Source organism: Acinonyx jubatus, chromosome D3, assembly GCF_027475565.1.
Source record: "Acinonyx jubatus isolate Ajub_Pintada_27869175 chromosome D3, VMU_Ajub_asm_v1.0, whole genome shotgun sequence".
Taxonomy (NCBI): domain Eukaryota; kingdom Metazoa; phylum Chordata; class Mammalia; order Carnivora; family Felidae; genus Acinonyx; species Acinonyx jubatus.
The window spans coordinates 21,290,938-21,310,030 of NC_069392.1; the positions used below are offsets into that span (position 1 = coordinate 21,290,938).

A 19,093-nucleotide genomic window follows, 5' to 3' on the forward strand; every position below is an offset into this window, starting at 1 on the left:
AAAAACACCTCGCTGCAGCAAGCTGGCTGGGAAGCTCCCAGTTCTAAAGAGAGGCTGTTTACCAGAAGAGCATAACAAGGGCAGGTCTGACTGCAAGGCTGGGACTGGGAGGCAGAGCCGACGCCAAGGGGACCCCGGCTGGGCACTGGTTGGTCAGTCACCTGCAAGACGAAGGAGAGGAGGATGCTCTTGGCCTGGGTGAAAACATTCCTCATCGGCAACATGCTCCTAGCAGAAGCCTATGGATCTGGAGGTGAGATTACAATCTTCCTTCCTGCAGCAACTTAATCAAGTAGAAAGGGTAAAGCTCCCTATTTCCTAAGCATGGCCAGGCTACACAGGAAGATGATAGGAAATGAAGCTTTTAGCTGGTTTCTGTTGTCCTATGAAGGCTTTTTTTTTTCTTTCTCCTTTCCCTGTCAGTGGCTTGCAGCTCCATATTTGCCATTAAGAACAAAGGCAAGTAGCCACTTTCTTTTTCTTTTTCCTTGTCTGGGGCTCATGAGTGGGTGGAATTTGGGGTTCATCTCCCCTACTAAGTCCTACTCTTTTCAGGGGCTTTGCACAGGGTGGTTAGGGCACAGGCCCTCCTTCCCCAGCGTCTTCCTGTGACTCTCCTGCTGAGGGGAGTGGGAGTTTGGAGTCACATCCAGGCAGCGATGAGGCAGGCTCCCTCCGTTTGAGGCTTTTGCCCGACCGAATTAAGGCTTTTGAAGAATTCTCTTGGGAGGGAGTGTTGCTTGTCCAAGTGTGGTCACATCCGTGAAAGGAATACCCGAGTTTATGTAACATGGAATTACAACACAGGAATGAATTTCAGGGCTGGCTGCCCCCCGACCCAAAACTCCGAACGTCTCCAAAAAGGAACCCGAACCCAGACTTCCCCCACACCCTCCTCTAAAGTGGCCACAAGTTCCAGAGTAACAACCCCTTGCACTTGTGCAGTGCTTTCTGGCTTGAAAGAAAGAAAGAAAAGGAAGGAAGGAAGGAAGAAAAGAAAAATGAAATGAAATGAAATGCTAACAAGCTAACGTTGTCTGAGCAATGACTGAGGGCCGGGCACCAGCAAGGGGCTTTAGAAGCGCTTTCTCTTCCTTCTCTTTCAGGCGTCACAACAACCCTTCAAGGCAGGTGGGGTTTTCCAAGTGAGGGCAGGGGGGCCCCGACGGGCCCAGCGTCGCCCAGCCGGGATAGACTCGGCTTCCCTGCCGGCCACTCAGTGTCCGGGGGGCTCCTCTTCATCACAGGCTGCTTCTGGGACAACGGCCACCTGTACCGGGCGGACCAGCCCTCCCCAGCGCCAGGCCTCCGATGCCTCAACTGGCTGGAGGCGCAGAGCGGCCTGGCATCTGCCCCTGCGTCGGGTGGTGAGTGTCCGTCCCGGGCGGCGGGCGGGCGGCGACCGCGGTCTGGGTCCTGGCCCCGTCCCATGGCGCCTTCTCTCCCTTCCCAGACACCGGCAACCACAGCTATTGCCGGAACCCGGACCAGGACCCGCGCGGGCCCTGGTGCTACGTCAGGGGCGAGGCCGGCGCTCCCGAGAAGTGGCCTTGCGAGGACCTGCACTGCCCAGGTACCCGCCCAGACCCCGAAGCCCTCAGGACCCTAGAGCCCCCAGCACGTTAGGCAGCCTGGGAGCGGCCCTTACACCCGCTGCGCACGTGCGTCCGCGCGTCGCCGGTCGGCCCCGCCCCGCCCCCGCGCCACCCGATTGGCCAGGGCTGTCTCCAGGCCGCAGAGCCCAAAGCCCATTGGCCGCCGCCGCCTCTCTGAGTGAGCTCATCCTCCGCGAGCGCCTTGTAAACAACCGTGGGAGGCGAGGCCCCACCCCTTGGCCGCGAGCTCCATGCTTGGTGCGCAGCCTCGGGGAGCCCGCGGGACGGTAGTCCGGGTCTCAACGCCCTTAGGTAGCCCCTCCCTCAGCGTTTAGTGATCGTTTGGGGAGCGTATGCTGTGTGTTAAGGCACTCTATTCACAGTCCCTCCTGGAAAGAAGCTGGTTGTGGGATCTGAGCCTCAGAGAAGTTTAGCGACGTATTCAAAGCAATGGCAGGGTCCAGATTTGACTCTGTTTCTCAGACTCCAGAACGAAGGCTTGTTGCTCCCGAGGCAGCAAGACCATTCTCTAGGGTTAGATTAAATGGAATATGTAAAGCATATAACATAGGGATTGGCAGGCAGTGTGGGCTCAGTAAATGTGAGCTGCTCACAGGGGTCGTGGATTGTTTCCTAGCGCAGAGGGGGACCCCCCTGGAGAAGATAGCAACTGAGCTGGGCCTTGGAAGATGGCAATGATTCGAACAGATGAAGACGTGGGAGGCAGGAGAGGCTCTTTCTTATGTCCTTCCGCTCACATTTGCCTTGTCCCAACTGTAGTGTGACCCCATCAGACCTGGTCTTGATCCTGGGGCAAGGATTGATTTCAGTATGTACAGACATTCTAAGGTGGACCCTCTCCCCCAACAGTTTCAGCTGTGGAGTTCACTCAGGCTACGCTAATGAGAGATATTTTACACTTCACCTCCAGAGACCACTTCCCAGTCCCCTCCAACCTTCACAACAGAAACTGAGGAGGTGTCTGAAGTGCCAAGTGGAGATGAGGTGCAGGTGTTCGCTCCTGCCAACGCCCTGCCTGCCCGGAGTGAGGCAGCAGCTGTGCAGCCAGTGATTGGGATCAGCCAGCGGGTGCGGGTGAACTCCAAGGAGAAAAAAGACCTGGGAACCCTGGGTACGATTGCCTCACCCATCCTTTTGCGAATCATCAAGAAATATTTGCCGATGGGCTGGGGTGAGGCTAATGGGACCTTGTGTCCTGTCCTTGGCAGGCTATGTGCTGGGCATTACCATGATGGTGATCATCATCGCCATTGGAGCTGGCATCGTCTTGGGCTACACCTACAAGAGGTCAGTAGCTTCTCTTCTGGGCCCTCTGAAAGGACGGGAGGAAGGTACATAAAGTTGAATCAGACTTTTTTGTAGCATACATACCCAAAAAGGAAGTGAAGTATTAAAAGAGGAAAACAAGCTTAAGATGTACAGACTTGGTTCTAGTCTTTACCAGGTGACCTTAGAAAACCCCTTTCCTTTAGTGTCTTTACTCCTCACCCAAAAGCATTGTGAGGTAGGAGTTCTTGTTCCTCATTTTACAGATGAGGAAGCTTTCATCAGAGAGGTGAAGTGACTTGCCCAAGGTCACACTCCCTGGGAGTGGCAGAACCTAGATTCAAACCCAGCTCTTTTGATACCAAATTCTCTGCTGTCTAATCCAACATGCCTGGTATGGAAGTGACTGGCACTGCAGAAATCAGTCTGGACACTCACTGCAGGGTCCCAGAGATTGAATTATTTCTGTGAGTTATAAAATTCTACTAGAAAAGGTTCCCAGCTACTCCTTTCACAGTTTGGGCTTGAATTTCCTGGGCCATAAGCAGGGATCTCCTATTTAGGACAGGAGGAAAAAAATGAGCTGGAGGATATAGAACCTGCTACTCATCACTACATATGAGAAAGCCAAAGAGGCTTCTCCTGGGAAACTCAGGGACCTGACCTGTGGCTGGGACAACAGGAGGAGGAATGCTCATTTTGAGAGGGCCCCTGAAATATCATGTGGAAAAGGCTCTCAAAGTCAGTGGTGGGTGCATGATAAGCCAGAGTTGCATTCATTTTTACAGTGCTGGCTTGTTCTGGGAAAATTATTTGCCGTTCTGGGCAAAATCAGGGGATTTGACTTCTAGCCCCGAGTGCTTTGATATGTCTCTTCTGAGGTCTGAGAAGGCTTCCTAAAAGGGATGTGACATGGTGGCCTGCATTTTCCAGTGGTAAGGGCTGTGAGTTCACAGCCCCAATGGATCACCCAGCATTAAATAAACCTGGGGTGTCCTTAGAGACAGTGTAGTCAACCTCCTCATTTTACAGATGAAAAGGGTGAAATAGTGGGTAAGAATAACAACAACAACAGTAACAAGAAAGTGAACACTAACCAAATGCCAGACCCTGCTTCAAGCAATTTGCATGCTTTAATTCAGTTCACACAATCACCCTTATGGTATTATGGTTACCATAATTTAATTTAATTTAATTTTTTATGGTTACCTCACACTTTATCTTATGAGATAAATGCTGTTATTTACACGATAGGAAACCAGTTTACATGTTAGGAAACAGAGGCAAGAGACGATACGTACCTTGCCTGAGGTCACACACCTAGCATTTGGTGGAGCCAAGTCTTAGTCCTGTCACTAGCTGTGTGACTTTGGGCAAGTTGCTTCTATTTCCTACTGCAGAGCACTGCTGTAGCTAAGGCATGTGATTGCTTAGCTCAGTGTGTAGCAGATAGTAAGTGGTCAGTAAATAATAGTTGTTTTTTCTTTTCTGTAAAATGTGAGTACTGTACTAGCACTCTCTGAGCGCTTGTTTCTTCTCTGATTTTCTATGATTCAGGGAGCAGAGGTTCAAATAGAATAATAATTGACCTAAGAGGGTCTCTTGACTTCCATTCCAAGGCTGTTGCCCTCAGTGGGATGGTTAACATGGCAGATCCAGGGACACCTGTTTGTTCATTCAGAGAGTTAGAGGAAATGATGTGGTAGCCTTGGCCTACAAGTCATAATCAGACCTAAACCTGTTGGCTGAGTTTAGCCTTTGAAATATTTCCTCTTAACTCAGCCACTGGATAGAGTATGGCTTTACTCCAATCTTGTGACGGTTTCCAGGCCTCCAGGTATTTGAACTGACTTAAATGTTCTTAATTCTGAGCTCAATTCTCATGTGCAATGAGGAAGCCAGGCCTTTTTTTCTTCTAAATTTGCTTCTTTAGGCTGTTATAGGACTGCCCTGAAGCCTAGCATTTACTATCCTGTAAACTCAGGGCAAGGCACCAAGTCACCAGACTCCCTGTCACTAACTACTGGTCCACCCCTTTCCTCAGCAAAAGTGCTCTGAGAACAGACTATAACAGGAAACCGCATGTGGTCTAGAGGCAAGCTCTCAGCTCCCATCTCTCTCCAAAGTCAGAGAACAGAGTGTCTTGGAAAGAACTGTTGTGTATAGGTTCGGTCATTCCTCTGCACCTCCGTTTCTTGACTATTGAATAGGGATATATGCCCCCTCCATGCACCCATACCCACCCACCCAAGATTATCATAAGTATTAAATATAAGCAGTAGGACACCAATCATGTTAGATAATCATAATAGCAGCCAACATTTATTGCATACTTTTTATTTTTATTTATATGTTTACTTATTTTTGAGAGAGAGAGAGAGACAGAGTGCGAGTGGGGGAGGGGCAGAGAGCGAGGGAGACACAGAATCCAAAGCAGGCTCCAGGCTCTGAGCTGTCAGCCCAGAGCCTGAAATGGGGCTTGAACCCATGAACCGTGAGATCATGACCTGAGCTGAAGTTGGACGCTCAACCGACTGAGCCATCCAGGCGCCTCTGTTGCATGCTTTTTAAATAAATAGGGCCCTACTGAATGCTCTTCCCTGATCATCTGGCCCAAGTCTCATGACCACACTAGAAGGATCACTTTTTATACTGTTTTACAGTGAGCTGCTGAGACCTAGAAGAGTTAAGTGCCACATCCAGGCTACACAGCCAGTAAGATGTGTGCAAGGATTAACAATATCTCCCAAAAGCTCAGCGAGGCTCAGCAGTGTCCTGCAAATTTGAATTGCAAAGGATATTAGGAAAAATGGAAACTTTCAAAATAAAATAGCTGGACTTATAAGTCAAAAGACCCAGGATCTAGTTCTGCAACTGCCATCAATTCTGGGTGCAACATTGGACAAGTAATTTACGTTCCTCATCTGTAAAAAGTGCAAAGGTAGGAGGTTGGATATGATGATCCTCTCAGCTCTAATATTTCCTAAAAAGGCAATATTACCTGTTGGTGGCTGCAGACAGTACTGAGTTCAAATCCTAGTTCTGCTGTTTGCTTAAATAAATGATTTAACCTTTCTGCATCTGCCTTCCCATCTCTAATCCTAATAGATGCCATACAGGTTTGTTGTGAGGATGAAATTAGACAGTATAATTGGACATAGGTTTTGTGTTCATAGCCTTAGCTGCCTTGAGGAACTTTTCCTGAGTAGCAGTGTAGTACAGCACTGCTTTCAACTGGGCAAACAGTGAAAAGAATAATTGGAAGAAACTGTGTTGCCTGAAGGAAGTCTGGGGTGTCTCTGTCACTCCAAAGAGGATGTCAGATGTGGGCAGCAGCTCCATCCACGCTTGCTGTCTCTGGCCCTGGGGCAGTCGTGGATAGAATTACTGCAACCCCTGAACTCTGCCAAAGACCATGAGGCTAATGGGATGGAGATTTCCCCTGGCTGGGAAGGGCAAGCAGGAACCAGGCTTCCTCTCAGGGGAATAAGGATGGCAGGTGGGTGTGGGTGAGGGCTCAGCCTGTCGGGTCTTTGTCACGGTTGTCTAGGCTACAAGACTCAGCCAGCCAGTCTGCAGCTCCCTCTCCCTGCCCTAAGTGCAGTGTCTGTGCTATCCAGAGGGAGCATTTATTTTCTGATAAAAAGGCAAGGGAAAAACTGTAAGTCAACACCACTCCACCCCCTTAGGAGGAGCTGAGTCAGTGAATAAACCTTTTGTTCTATCTTGGCTGCCAGACAACAGCCTGCCCCCTATCCCCACTGCCACCCCCCCCCAAAAAAAAAGACATAAGAAGGGGCTGAGCTGTTTGATGGTCAGTGCAGCAGGCCTGGTGGCCTCAGATCTTAAAAGGAGCTGGGGACATCCTCTGCATCTCCAGGACTCATAGGCACCATTAACAGGAGGCCTGTGGGGTTGGGTGTGTTTTGAGGCTTGTAAATGGATGAGACTGTAATCCAGATGAATCCCAGCATCTCCTTCCTTTACCCTGACTGTTCTTCCAGTCCTGCTCTGCTCCATTAATATGAATTGATTTTTTTCCCCCTAAAGACTTGTTTATGATGATGTATCCTGACTATTATCGATAGCTGGCCACAGCCAGATGCTTGGTAAAGGAGGTAGCTGAGGGGGGCACCTGGGTGGCTCAGTCAGTTAAGCATCCCACTCTTGATGTCAGCTCAGGTCACGATCTTGTGGTCATGGGATCAAGCCCTACATTGGGCTCCATGCTGAGTGTGGAGCCTCATTAGGATTCTCTCTACCTCTCTCTTTGCTCCTCCACCACGTGTGTGCACTCTGTCTCAAAATAATAAACTTAAAAAAAAAAAAAAGGTAGGGGTGCCTGGGTGGCTCAGTTGGTTAAGTGTCCAACTTCAGCTCAGGTCATGATCTCACAGTCCGTGAGTTTGAGCCCCGTGTCAGGCTCTGTGCTGACAGCTCAGAGCCTGGAGTCTGCTTTGGATTCTGTGTCTCCCTCTCTCTCTGCCCTTCCCCTGCACATGCTCTGTCTCTATCTCAAGAATAAATAAAAACATTAAAAAAAAAAAAAAGGTAGCTGAGGAAAGGACAACTCCAAAGCCTCAGTTTGTCTATAAAATGTGGATAATACTATCTTGCAAAGTTAGTGTGGAAATAGTACATGTATAAAGTGCATGGCATCCAGTAGGTGCATAGGTAGCTCTTATCCTGGGTAATGGGAAGGTCATTTCCTCGCACCTTAGTAGGCACTCCGGATGTATGAGTTCTCACTTTATCTCTTCCTTTAGCCCTTTAGAGTTTGAAACTCAGGCCCTGGCAAAGGAGACTTGCATACTCCACCTCTTTTGTTAATTGCCACTTGGCCTTCTGCTGGCTTGAGGGCTCCCTTAATAAAGTTAAACCCAGACCTACATAGGCAACCTTGAAGAATCTGGCCTTTTATTATGGAGGAAAGTGTTTCCTTCTGTAGTAGCAGCTGTAACTGATGAGCAGTGCCCAAGGGCAAAGTGAATCTTAGGCTGAGTGGGGATGCACTTGGTCCAGACAACTGTCTTCCCAGGTCCCTCCATTTCCTTTTTGGAGTGCTCTGGGGGTTATTCTGCTGCAGGAGTTGGTGGTGTCCAGTAGAGACAAATGATAAGGATGGGGCAAGTGCTCAGGGTTGCACATGCAAAAAACTCAGTCACCTAGGGTGACTCACAAATTTGTCTTCTGTGACCTTATGAGAATTAGGGAATCAGAGCACATCTCCTATGAGGGATCATCTAGAATATCAGGGGCCTTGGAGGTTATCAAGTCCAACTCCTTGTTTTAAAAATGATAAAATTAAGGCCCAGAGAGGAGGGGAGTTGCTGAGGTCACATAAACAATAATTGCCTTGGCTGGTCAGTAGGAGTTTCCTTGGGAAACCATATTAAGATAACATTGCTTGGTGAGTCAAGTCATATTCAGGGCAAATCATAATAATCTCCTCTGTGAGTTTTACAGCAGTTCCAGTGTTTTCAAAATGCATTCACATTCATTGCTATTTTGAGGCAGATACTGTCCCCCTTTCATAGATGAGGAAACCAAGGCTCAGCAAGGCTGTTTTGCCAGGTGTCACACAGTCAAGGCTGAGCTGGTACTAGAATACAAGAAAACTGGTTGATTTAAAGACAGTTCTGAGGCACCTGTGTAGCCCCCAGGCCCCTCCAGGCCCTGCTGTTTTCTCAATACTGTTTTCCAGTCTCTGGAAACTTATCATTGCACCTTATACCATGATGAATATGTAATCCATCTGATCTCAGCTATCTTCCTGAGGTCTGAAGTAGGCTTTTTTTTTCACCTAGTCATCCATCAGCTGTCAGTTTCAAGGCCTCTTTGGGGTGGACTCCTTCCAGAAAGATTTCCCGTGACAGTTGAGCCCATGTTTCTAGTTGTGGCTTCAGAGTATGTTAGTGTGGACCCAGATCTGGGTCCTGGGTGCTGGTTATGGTATGCAGTGTGTTAGGCACTCACCAAACCCTTCAGCCTGCAACAGGGGTAATCCAGGCCAGTGGGAAGGACCCTACATGTGCAGCCAGAAGACTGGGTTTGAGTTCCTGTGCCACTGTTTCTTTGGGGTGACTCTGATCGGTTCAGAACTTCTCTGAATATTAGTTGGAGTCCAGCAGACTTGGGTTTGAGCCCATTATGTTATTGGAGAATTCTTTCACTTCTCCGAGCTATTTCCTCATCTGTAAAATGAATGGTAAGACCTAATTCTTAGGGTTTAGCCAAGGATGAAGTGTGATAAGGTACACATCATCCTTAGCATGGAGTAAGCACTCCATTTGAGTAAAATGGGGCAACACCATGGCCTAACTGAGTCATTAAGCACCATGAAAATTCAAAGATGTGTGAACCTAAAGGTGTCTGATGGTCATTGTCTCATTGTTTCCCACTGACCTGGATAGCCCTCAGTCCCTTTTGCCCACTGTGTGGGTTAGGGACAGTCCTTATTTCCAGCCAGGGCTCACACCTTCCAGCACTTTAGGACAAGACAGCTGTCTCAGAACAGGTCAGTTTTCTGCACAACTTTATGGGTTAGGACTGAGATGGTTCTCTGGGTCTCTTGGAGCCCTGGGCTTAAAGAACAAAATCGTTATCTTAAGAGTCTCTCTTCTATACACTATCTTCATTGAGCCCGTCTGCAGCTGTGTGAGATTCAGGCTGCTACACACCCATTTTACAGATGAGGAAGCAGAGACCAGAGGTGTAAGAACTTCGTGTCAGGGCAAAATGGAAATCTTATACCTCAGCTACTGAATTGCTGACCATGGTTAGCCTCAGCCCCTGCCTGAGCGCAGCATTGCTATTTAATGAGCAAAGCCATTCAGGAGGCACAGCCTCAATGCTTACCTCTTTTCCTGACAGGGGGAAGGACCTGAAAGAGCAGCATGACCAGCGTGTGTGTGAGAGGGAGATGCAGCGAATCACCCTGCCCTTGTCTGCCTTCACCAATCCTACCTGTGAGATCGTGGATGAGAAGACTATTGTGGTCCACACCAACCAGACTCCAGTGGACCTTCAGGAGGGCAGTGCCCCTCTCATGGGCCAGGCAGGCACTCCTGGGGCCTGAGCTGCCAACAATGGGCAAGAGCCCATGCAGACACTGGTGCAGGACATCCTACTCTCCTTCAGCTGGGAGGATCTACACTTTTTGTTGTGGTTAAAATCCTCCCTCGACTTTTTGTTTTCTTAATTCTAAAACAGAAGCAGGTGGTGTGCTGAGGGCAAGTCTGGGTAGGGTCCTACCAATGCTCCTCCTCCATCCCTTGGAGCAGGGTTTTGCCTGTGGATGGAGACAGTGGCAGCCCCCACAGCAATGCTGCTGACAAGGGCTTCCAAACATTGCTTGTGCCCTGGATCTGAACCAGGGACAGGCAAGGAGCTCCCCCAGGCTCCTCTGTGCTTTATTATCTAAGATGGCCTCAGTCTCCGCCTTTCTGTTTGTTCTCCGTGTGCTTGAGTGGCGCATACTGTTATCCATAGTTCGGGACAGACAGGTCAGGAGGCAGTATTTCAAAAATATAGTTTTTAAAATATTTGGGATGGAACTCCCTACTGACTTTGAGAACCAGAAATGAATTTGTACAAAAGTCAAAACTATGGGTTGAGAATGGTATCTAGGCTGGAGGCTCCTGGGGGGTGCTCCAGCTTGCTAGCAGTGATGTGCCTTGATAACTGTGGGCTGGCCCTGGGCCCAGGGACTCTTCCTGTTTTGAAAGGAAAGGAAGGGAAGAATCGCACTGAACATTCCACTTGGGAAGAAGGTAGAGAAGGATCTATGGCTGCCTTAGGCCACAGGACTCAAGGGGGACCTGGGGAACCCTAGACAGTTTGTTCAGGGTGGACATTGGCCTCTTTTCATTTTGCAGGGGTAAGACATCAGCCAACTAACCTATGGGAATTACACTGTGGGGCCTTGTGAGCTGCTTCTGAGAGGTTAACTCAGAAACTAAGCTCAGAGGCAAGGTAATAAAGTGCTTCAGGGCTTGCCCCTGCAGTGGCTTGAGTTTGCAGGTGGCTCTGTGGCCTCCAGGCTAATGCATTCCCGTGAGGGTAGTACGGCTAGGCTCACAACCCCTAACTTGTAAAACAATCAGAACCATTGGAAGGGACCTTAGGGTTCCTCAAGCCTTTTGGACACAGGGACCCAGAGGGGGAAAGTGATGCCCAAGGTCATAGAGCATAGGCATGGCTGAGAGGAAAGTAACATTTCTCCACAGCACTGTGCTTCACTGAGCCAATGGCTCAGCAGGGCCTCCAAGTCCTGATGTCACACTTGGAGGCCTTAGCAGTGCTCCCTACCCAGAGCTTCCTTCCACTGCCCCATGTGGAAAGGGGGCTTAGAGGGGCCCATTCTTTTCAGCAGACTATTCCTGGGAGTGGTTTGCTGAGGGGCCTAGGCCTCATGGGTCCCTTGGTGTTAGTGATGCTGAAGAAAAGAACAGTACATTACTGGTTTCTACTTTTCTATAAAAGCATTTCTCTGTGTACATGTTTTATATACCTCATTCTGATACCTGCATATAAAGTGCAGTAAATTGCTCTGCATTTGACTTGTATAAATTAAAAAAACAAAAAGCTGTGTATCACCAAGTTTTTATGGGGTACAAGGACATTCCTCCGCTAAGCTGGAAGTCTTTAGTTACCTTGTCCATACCTGTGTGGCAAGCTCTGGCTTTCCCTCATTAACTCTGGCCCTGTGACTGGGAGATGGCAAGTGAGTGGTGTGTTAACTGTTGCCTCTGTTCTGTCATCACCAGGAATCATTCAGGTTGAAGCTGCAGGAAAGATGGGTATGCTGGTTTGGTCACTGCAAATCCTCTCCCCTTCACCATTTTTCCCAAGGTGGAGGTAGTTAAAATGAACATCCAGGCAGCCGTTGGCAGGGGCTGGAGACAGGTGTGATTGGTGGTGCTGCAGCAGCAAAAGGGAATGATGGATGTGCAGAGGAGGCTGGGTCCTTGGGATGCAGGAAGCAGCTCTGAGCAGAGAAAGGCCCCTGGGGATGGTGAGGGAGGGGGGGTGGGGTGAGGGGAGTGGAGGGGAACTCCTAGAGCTCTAGAAGAAGTTACCAACAGGACTTTCAGCACAAGATTTCAACAACATGTTCTCTGCCTCTAGGAATACCCAGGGTGATCTCTGTCCATGCCTAGACATTGCTCTGTAGTTCTACAAATAAGGGGCACCCTAGAATATCAGTTTTGCCAGGAATTGGAGTCTGTCCTTAAGTTGAACTTAAGGGTATATGGATTTATACTGTGTCCAGGATCCCACTAGGCAGATAATATCCTGCCCAATGCTTCACATCTCCCATGTGTAGAAGTAAGAATAGGTCTTCTCTCAAGCATTTATAGGAAAACACAAGGTGTGGAGGTGACTTGCATTCATTTCTTCCCTTTATGAAGGTGGCACCCAACCCTGCAGGGAGGATATCTAGGCTTATAGGAGTGTACATGCATCAGAGAGTGGAAGTATATGGCCCCAAGGGAAACACTTGGCTGGGAGGTCAGAGTCAGACCTGCTTGAAGGACTGGGTTGCCTCAGGTGGGATGTGCATGTTCTCTGGAGCAGGTCAGTATCTATATAAGAGGGGATTAGAGTTGGGGTGTGTGTGAGAACTCCTGCTATGGGGAGTCACAGGGCGGGGCCTGAAAGTGGCCAGCAGACCCTCCACATGTACCCTCCTCCTGCTGAGCCAAGCCCCAAGTCACTTTCTCACTCTCCGTATCATCAGTTATGTTAACTGCTCAATTTATTTGGTTTGTTCAACGGCCCATCGTGGGCCCACCACTCCCATGCTTGCTGGGGACAACTGAGGCACAACCAGCCACAAAATGCTGACTTAGGGCTGCTGGGAGCCAGGGCTCAATCCTACAGCAAGCTTGCACACTCCACACATTACGTATGGTCTATATAGCAGGTAAACTCTGTCCAGAGATGACATCTAATCCCACAATTTATCAGGTCTATGTACAGTATTTCACATATCACCCAACAGATACAGCAACAAAATAGTTTTAACATCAACCACTCTCCTGGATCACTCCCCACCACCACCTCCCCCATCCCCAAAACAACCACCACACATTGCAGTAACGTCCCAAACCCATTTCCAATTTGTTAAATATGGTGCAAGCTCACAGGAGGAAAATCTATTTGTGTTGAAGAGTCCCTGGAGCTCTGGAAGCCAAGGTGGAGGGTGCCTCTGGGGCTTTTCAGCACCCATCAGCTGTGTCAGGAAGATACAGCCAGGAGCTAGTGAGCTGGGCCAACCAACAAGGGAGGTAGAAGCCAGAAAGGCCAGCTCAGGGAGTGGTCTCCTCCAGCACCCCAGCTCTGGAGCTCTGCCACCACCTCTTCCTGCCTAGGTTGCTGCCTGGACCAGGCATAGTGAAGAGTGAGCAGTGGTTGCCACAAGGACAAGACCAAGAGACTGCTGAGATTCCCACTCCCTTGGCTCATACACTGAGCCTGTGGCAAGCCACACAATCCTCCAGAACCCATCTAACACTAAGCTAAATGTCCTGGGCTTCTGACTGAGGTGCCCACCAGGCTATGAATGACAGCAGCCAGGATATGGGCTTTCTAGAAGACAGGGCCCCTTTCTAGCCCCTAGCCTCTTCCTGCACTTGTGGGTGAGTGCTTGTTGTAGGCAGAAAAGCCCAGGAGCTCTCAGCAAGAGCGGTAGTTTGTGAACATGAGGCGGAAGCTCCCCCTCACACTGATGTGGCCCCTAGGCCTGGGAGATGAGTAGAAACTAGCCCTTCCCTGACTCCTGGCCAGTTCCACCACAAACTAAGGAACTCTTCAAGACCTACTCCCTCAACCCTTGCCCCACAGGGGGGCGGGGCATGGGGTGGAAGGCGGGTAGCACCACTGTCATTTCACATCCTTGGATAGTCACCTGGCCACCAGTCTCTCTCTCATCCACACTCCCCCTTAAAGTCCTCCTGTATCCAGTGCGACCAGAGACTTCAGAGCCCACAGGCAGGTTCACCCTGGAATCCTGCCCAGCAGGTCCAGGTCACACTAATTAGTGTAAGCAACAGCCTCCCAGAATCACACTGCCAGGGAGCTCCCGAGTGGTCATCAGTAACAGATTCCTCCAGCCCATGGGCCAGGCTTTTCTTTTTTTTTTTTTTTTTCTTTCTTTCTTCACAGCTTTCAGGTAAGTGTTGGATTTACAGACAGTAACCAGGACCCCAAACCTGTGATGTGTTTCCTGGTGCTGCACCCGCTGGCCTCCTGGGGAGGTAGTAGGGATGGCTTGTTCTGCTTCTGAATAAGCCGCCAAACCACAGGAAGCCCGGACGGCCCTGCCCACAGCAGAGATGGGGCGCAGAGGGGGCAATGGTGGCTGCAGAACGCCCCCCTGCAGGGGGCTGGGCCAAGGCTAGGGAGGTGAGTCCCGGGTCAGGCCATACTGCATGCTCACAGTGTGGTCCAGCTCTTCCAGCTCTGCAGGCAGTGGGATGCCCAGCTCCCCCAGATAGAGGGAGAGAGCCTCAAAGGAGTCCTCCAGTTTTGAGAATGCCGGTCTAGAAAGAAAAGGGGCGAGTTGGAGGCAGGTGAGACACGGACAGGGCCACGGGGTGGTGTGAAAGGCACCCAGGCCTGCATCTCAACCACTTCCTAGTTGTGTGACCTTGGGCAAGCCCCTTAACCTGTGCCTCTGCAGGAAATGGGGATATAATGTTACTGCTATTGTGTAGGGTTGTTGTGAAGATGGGAGATAATACTGTGATAAGGCTGGACTTGCTCAAAGGGGTAGCTTAAAAAAAGAAAGTCCAGGAGAAAAAAAGCTCCTCTCATGTCTTGGAGAAAATGCAATAATTTTAAGTGCCTTTTTAAAGATTCTTTCCAGTCCTTATACTGTCTTCACATCAATAGATCTGCTCAGGAAAGGACATTTCACAGACTCACCAGCTCTTCCCAAAGGGAAAACAAACACTGGGTTTCCAGTACTGTGGAAACAGTTTAGCTGCCCTGGAACCCTAAGACAGTTCAGGCTTACTCCACCTCCTCCATGTTTTTGTTTAACCGTCTTATCACCTTCTCAGCGGGGCCCACTCACTCTCACCACCGTATTTAAAATTACAACTTACAGGTGCCTGGGTGGCTCAGTCAGTTAAGCATCTGACTTCGACTCAGGTCATGATCTCGCAGTTTGTGGTTCAAGCCTCCCATCGGGCTCTCTGCTGTCAGCTCGGAGCCTGGAGCTTGCTTTGGATTCTGTCTTCCTGCTTTCTCTGCCCCTACCCCACTCACGTCTGTCTCTCTCTCAAAAATAAACATTAAAAAATTTTTTAGGGGTGCCTGGGTGGCTCAGTCGGTTAAGTGTCTGACTTCGGCTCAGGCCAATGATCTTGCGGTTTGAGCCCCACGTTGGGCTGTGTGCTGACAGCTCATAGCCTGGAGCCTCCTTCAAATTCTCTGTCTCCCCCCCTCTGCCCCTCCCATGCTCATGCTCTGTCTCTCTCTCGATAATAGATAAACGTTAAAAAAAAAAAATTTTTTTTAATTACAACTTCTACCCTACACATCCTCTTTCCTCAGCTCTGCTCTTTTCCCCATACTATTTGTCACTTTCTTTTGTTCAGTGAAGTTTATTCTATCTATTGTTTATCATCTCTTCTTATTAGAATGTGAGTTCTAGGAGAGCAGGCACCTTTGCTTTGTTCACTCCAGTGTTCAGGACAGTGTCTAACACATGGTAGGCACTCAGTCAATATTTTTTGAGTGACTTAAACACAGACATTTAGAATGACTAGGAAAGGATATTAGCAAACAAATACTGTGTAGCTTTACATTTTCTCCTCATGGTCTTACTCTGATGTTAGTGAAGGACTGCAGTCCTTTGGCCCATGAAGGAACAAAATGTAAAGCCTCCCACCAGCAAATCCCAACTCTAAACTTGACCTTGGAAACCATTTTATTTTTTATTAGAAACAATTTTTTTAATGTATTTATTTTTGAGAAAGAGATAACACGAGAAGGGGAGGAGCAGAGAGAGAGGGAGACACAGAATCTGAAGCAGGCTCCAGGCTCCTAGCTGTCAGCACAGAGCCCGATTGTGGGGCTTGAACCCATAAACTGTGAGATCATGACCTGAGCTTGAAGTCAGACACTTACCCAGGTGCCACCTGGAAATCATTTTAAAATAAAGGTTATGTGCCAACTGGTTATCTTGAGGGGATGGAGCAGGAGAGTGAGGAGTGCTGGGGAGCACATTGGTTAGTAGATAATAGAAAATGTATACTTCCTGTGCTATATATTTTAGTAATACTTGAATTTGTTTTTTGTTTTTTTTTTTAAAGAAACAGGATTTTTGAGAGCAGGAAAAAGTACAGATTCTAGTTTTCTAATGTACAAACTTGAAAACAACCAGGGTAATAATGAAAACTATAACCTGAGATAAATAAAGGTCATTTAAAAAATATTTCTTTAAAGGAAAAAATTAGTTAAATGAATTAAGATGCTCACTATAGTAATACCTATTGTAAGGAGAAACTGGAAAAACCTGAATATCTATATTACGTATATTATATGTTCAGACTATATCTTAAGTGAATTTCACATAGTCAACAAAAATGATAAATGGGAAGACTGGGTAGTATACTTTTTGCAGGGCAAAATATAAAACTTCTCTTTATTTGAGGGGTGGCTCAGTCAGTTAAACATCCGACTTCAGCTTAGATGATGATCTCACGATTCATGAGTTTGGTCCCTACCTCAGGCTCCTTCCTGGCAGTGTGGAGCCTGCTTAGGACTCTCTCTCTCTGCCCCTCCCCCACTCACCCTTTCTCTTGCTTTCAAAATAAATACATAAACTTAAAAAAAAATTTTTTTCTTTATCTGAGATTATAGCTATATGAAAAAAAATGTATGTGTTTGGAACAGATAGGTGAAGAACACTTTTTCTGTTGGAATGGCACAGGTTTGTGTGAATTTTCTTCTGTTAAAATTTCTTTTCATGGCTGTGTCTTTGTTATATCCAGGTCACTCATGACAATGCCTTTGTCCCCCCTACCACCTCACCTGGCACATCGGAGTTGTTAGGGTGGCTTCAGTGGTTGGTATCCTTGAGCTCAAGGCTTTTGCCACCCTTGTGCCTGGGAGGGCTTGGGGATGGCTGAAGGCTGGGGCAAGCATCCGGGCTTATGTGAGCTGGGGAGAAGGGGTAGGATACCAACCTGCTCTCAGGCTCCAGTTTGCAGCAGATGGCGGCCAGGGGGAAGAAGGCTGGGGGGCAGTCTGTGGGGACAAACTTCTCCCAGAAAAGCTTCACGTTGAGACCAAAGTCCAGTGTTCGGGGCAGGCAATCAGGATCTGCATACACCTGCCCGATGATCTGCAGGTGAGAAGATGGCTGGTCAGGAATGGGCTGTGGTGTGTGCGGCCATAGGGCAGGGGAGAGGGATATTGGTGTATGGACAAGAAGGATGGGCAGAAGAGGGAGGTAAAAACCAAGGTTAGAAAGCTATCCTCCATGCCCAAATTTTGCTAGTCCAGACTTGTCTCTCAGCTGAGAGTCTGGTTACTGAGGAGGGTTTAGAAAAGACTTCTCTGCAGCAAAAGCACAATGTTCCAAATCTGGAGGAGGAGCTTCTATACATCCCACCCTGCCCTGCTGTGTGCCCTTGTGTCTATGTCCCCTGCCAGAGTTCAGGCTCTGTGAAGTGAGGTTCTGGGTCTGATGCATGTCTGAAACTTCTTGGCACCAGCCTCGTGCTTTGCACACAGTATATGCTCAATTGATCTCTATTAAAGAAAATGATTTTAAAAAACCCTCCTTCCATTATTCCAACTGTTCTTGTCTCTCCTCTACCACTCACCATTTTGTAGGAATTACAGAAGGCTCTGAACATATGTGTTTGATTGAGTGCTTTCAGACAGACTGAGCTAAGCTCCTAAGGGGAGGAATCTTTCCAAGACTCAGCCTATACACCTCACAGTGCTTAGAACTGTGCTAGACAGGCTAGCACTTCTTGTGATGGCTACTTCCACTTGTGGGGCTGAGGGCAACAGCACTATCAGGGCCTGGGGAATGGGGATCAGAGTCAAAGGTTACATTGGCCCAACAGCTAAATGGACAACCATAAGGACAGCCTCATGCCTTTCCTAGTGGAGTTCCGAGTCTCACCTGCCCCTTACCGGCTATGTGACTAAGAGGAAGCTGCTGCCCCTTTCTGAGCCTCAGTTTCCTCACCTGAAAAAACCCTGCCCAGTCCTTCTCATGGGACTGATGAGACTCAAATGTGTCAACAGATGTGTGAGAACTGCACAACCCTACATTCATGTTGACTTTATTGTGAGCTACTCATCGTTAGGAGAAGCAGTTCCAGTTCTGAGGCAGGGCAGAGCCATTAGGCCTTCTGCTTCAGGCCTGGCCTCTGTGCAGGCCGGAGCTCACCTCGCAGAGAACGATCCCAAAAGAGAAGACATCCACCGTCTCATCGTAGCTCTTTCCTTGGAGAACACAGGAGAGCAGGCTGTTAGGTTTGGTCTCTTATCTGCTCTACACTGAGTCTGGGGCCAAGCCAGGCCACAGCCAAGAACCAGGGCTAGAAGAGGCTCCATGGGGATGCCTTGAAGGCTTCCCAGGAGAGGTACCATCTGAACATCTTTCCTCAGCCCTGGGTGGGCTGCCTCAGAGAGATCTTATAAAACACACTATCCAAAATGAAACTACATTGGACATTGAAAGAGAAATGGATCAGGGTTCATCTGGACTCTGTCATTAGCTAGCTGTATGTTCCTGGGCAAACCGCTGAACTTCTCTGGGCCACAAGACTCCAAAAAGTGTTGGAGTGCCTGGGTGATTCAGTCAGTTAAGCACCCGACTCTTGATTTCAGCTCAGGTCATGATCTCACAGTTGTGAGACTGAGCCCCACATCAGGCTCTGCACTGAATGTGGAGCCTGCTTGGGGTTCTCTCTCTCCCTCTCTTGCTCTCTCTCTCTCAAAATAAATAAACATTAAAAAAAGATCACCAACAGCTTAAAAAAAAAAAAAAAAAGACTCTAAAAAGGGTTAAACCAGCAGGCCATTTCTGAGACCTCACAACCCTGTATATTTCAAGAATCCCAGCCAGCATCTCTGGCTGGTTTGAGCATTATCCACAAGGGGGCACCATAATTCAGTTCTCAGCAGGGAGAAGAAAAGGCTAAATCTCTTGGCAATAAACAGCCTGAGCTCTCAGC

At 48.5% G+C, this 19,093-nt stretch overlaps 2 protein-coding genes across 8 annotated transcripts in view; one reads left to right on the top strand and one right to left on the bottom strand.

Annotated features, from left to right (window-relative positions):
- PIK3IP1 (phosphoinositide-3-kinase interacting protein 1) lies at positions 1-11,483 on the top strand. 3 transcript variants are annotated; one of them, XM_027050820.2, is made up of 7 exons: positions 1-253; positions 1,107-1,127; positions 1,248-1,367; positions 1,454-1,573; positions 2,527-2,727; positions 2,825-2,903; positions 9,756-11,483. In XM_027050820.2, exons 1-7 carry the CDS (start codon positions 184-186, stop codon positions 9,958-9,960), a joined length of 816 nt encoding a protein of 271 aa, XP_026906621.1. In that variant the 5' UTR covers positions 1-183; the 3' UTR covers positions 9,961-11,483. The 3 variants fall into 3 exon arrangements, with proteins under 3 accessions (XP_026906621.1, XP_026906620.1, XP_026906622.1); XM_027050819.2 differs by having other exon boundaries at positions 1,107-1,367; XM_027050821.2 differs by lacking the exon at positions 1,107-1,127 and having other exon boundaries at positions 2-253.
- A 1,137-nt stretch (positions 11,484-12,620) lies between these two features.
- LIMK2 (LIM domain kinase 2) overlaps positions 12,621-19,093 on the bottom strand; it is a 58,900-nt gene continuing 52,427 nt past the window's right edge. For all 5 annotated transcript variants that reach the window (XM_027050814.2, XM_015081488.3, XM_053206330.1 and 2 more), the window contains 3 exons: positions 18,304-18,359; positions 17,084-17,241; positions 12,621-14,428 (listed from right to left, as the gene is read on the bottom strand). In XM_027050814.2, the coding sequence (XP_026906615.1) occupies positions 14,284-14,428; positions 17,084-17,241; positions 18,304-18,359 (359 nt within the window). In that variant the 3' untranslated portion in view covers positions 12,621-14,283. The remainder of the gene's footprint in view (positions 14,429-17,083; positions 17,242-18,303; positions 18,360-19,093) is intronic.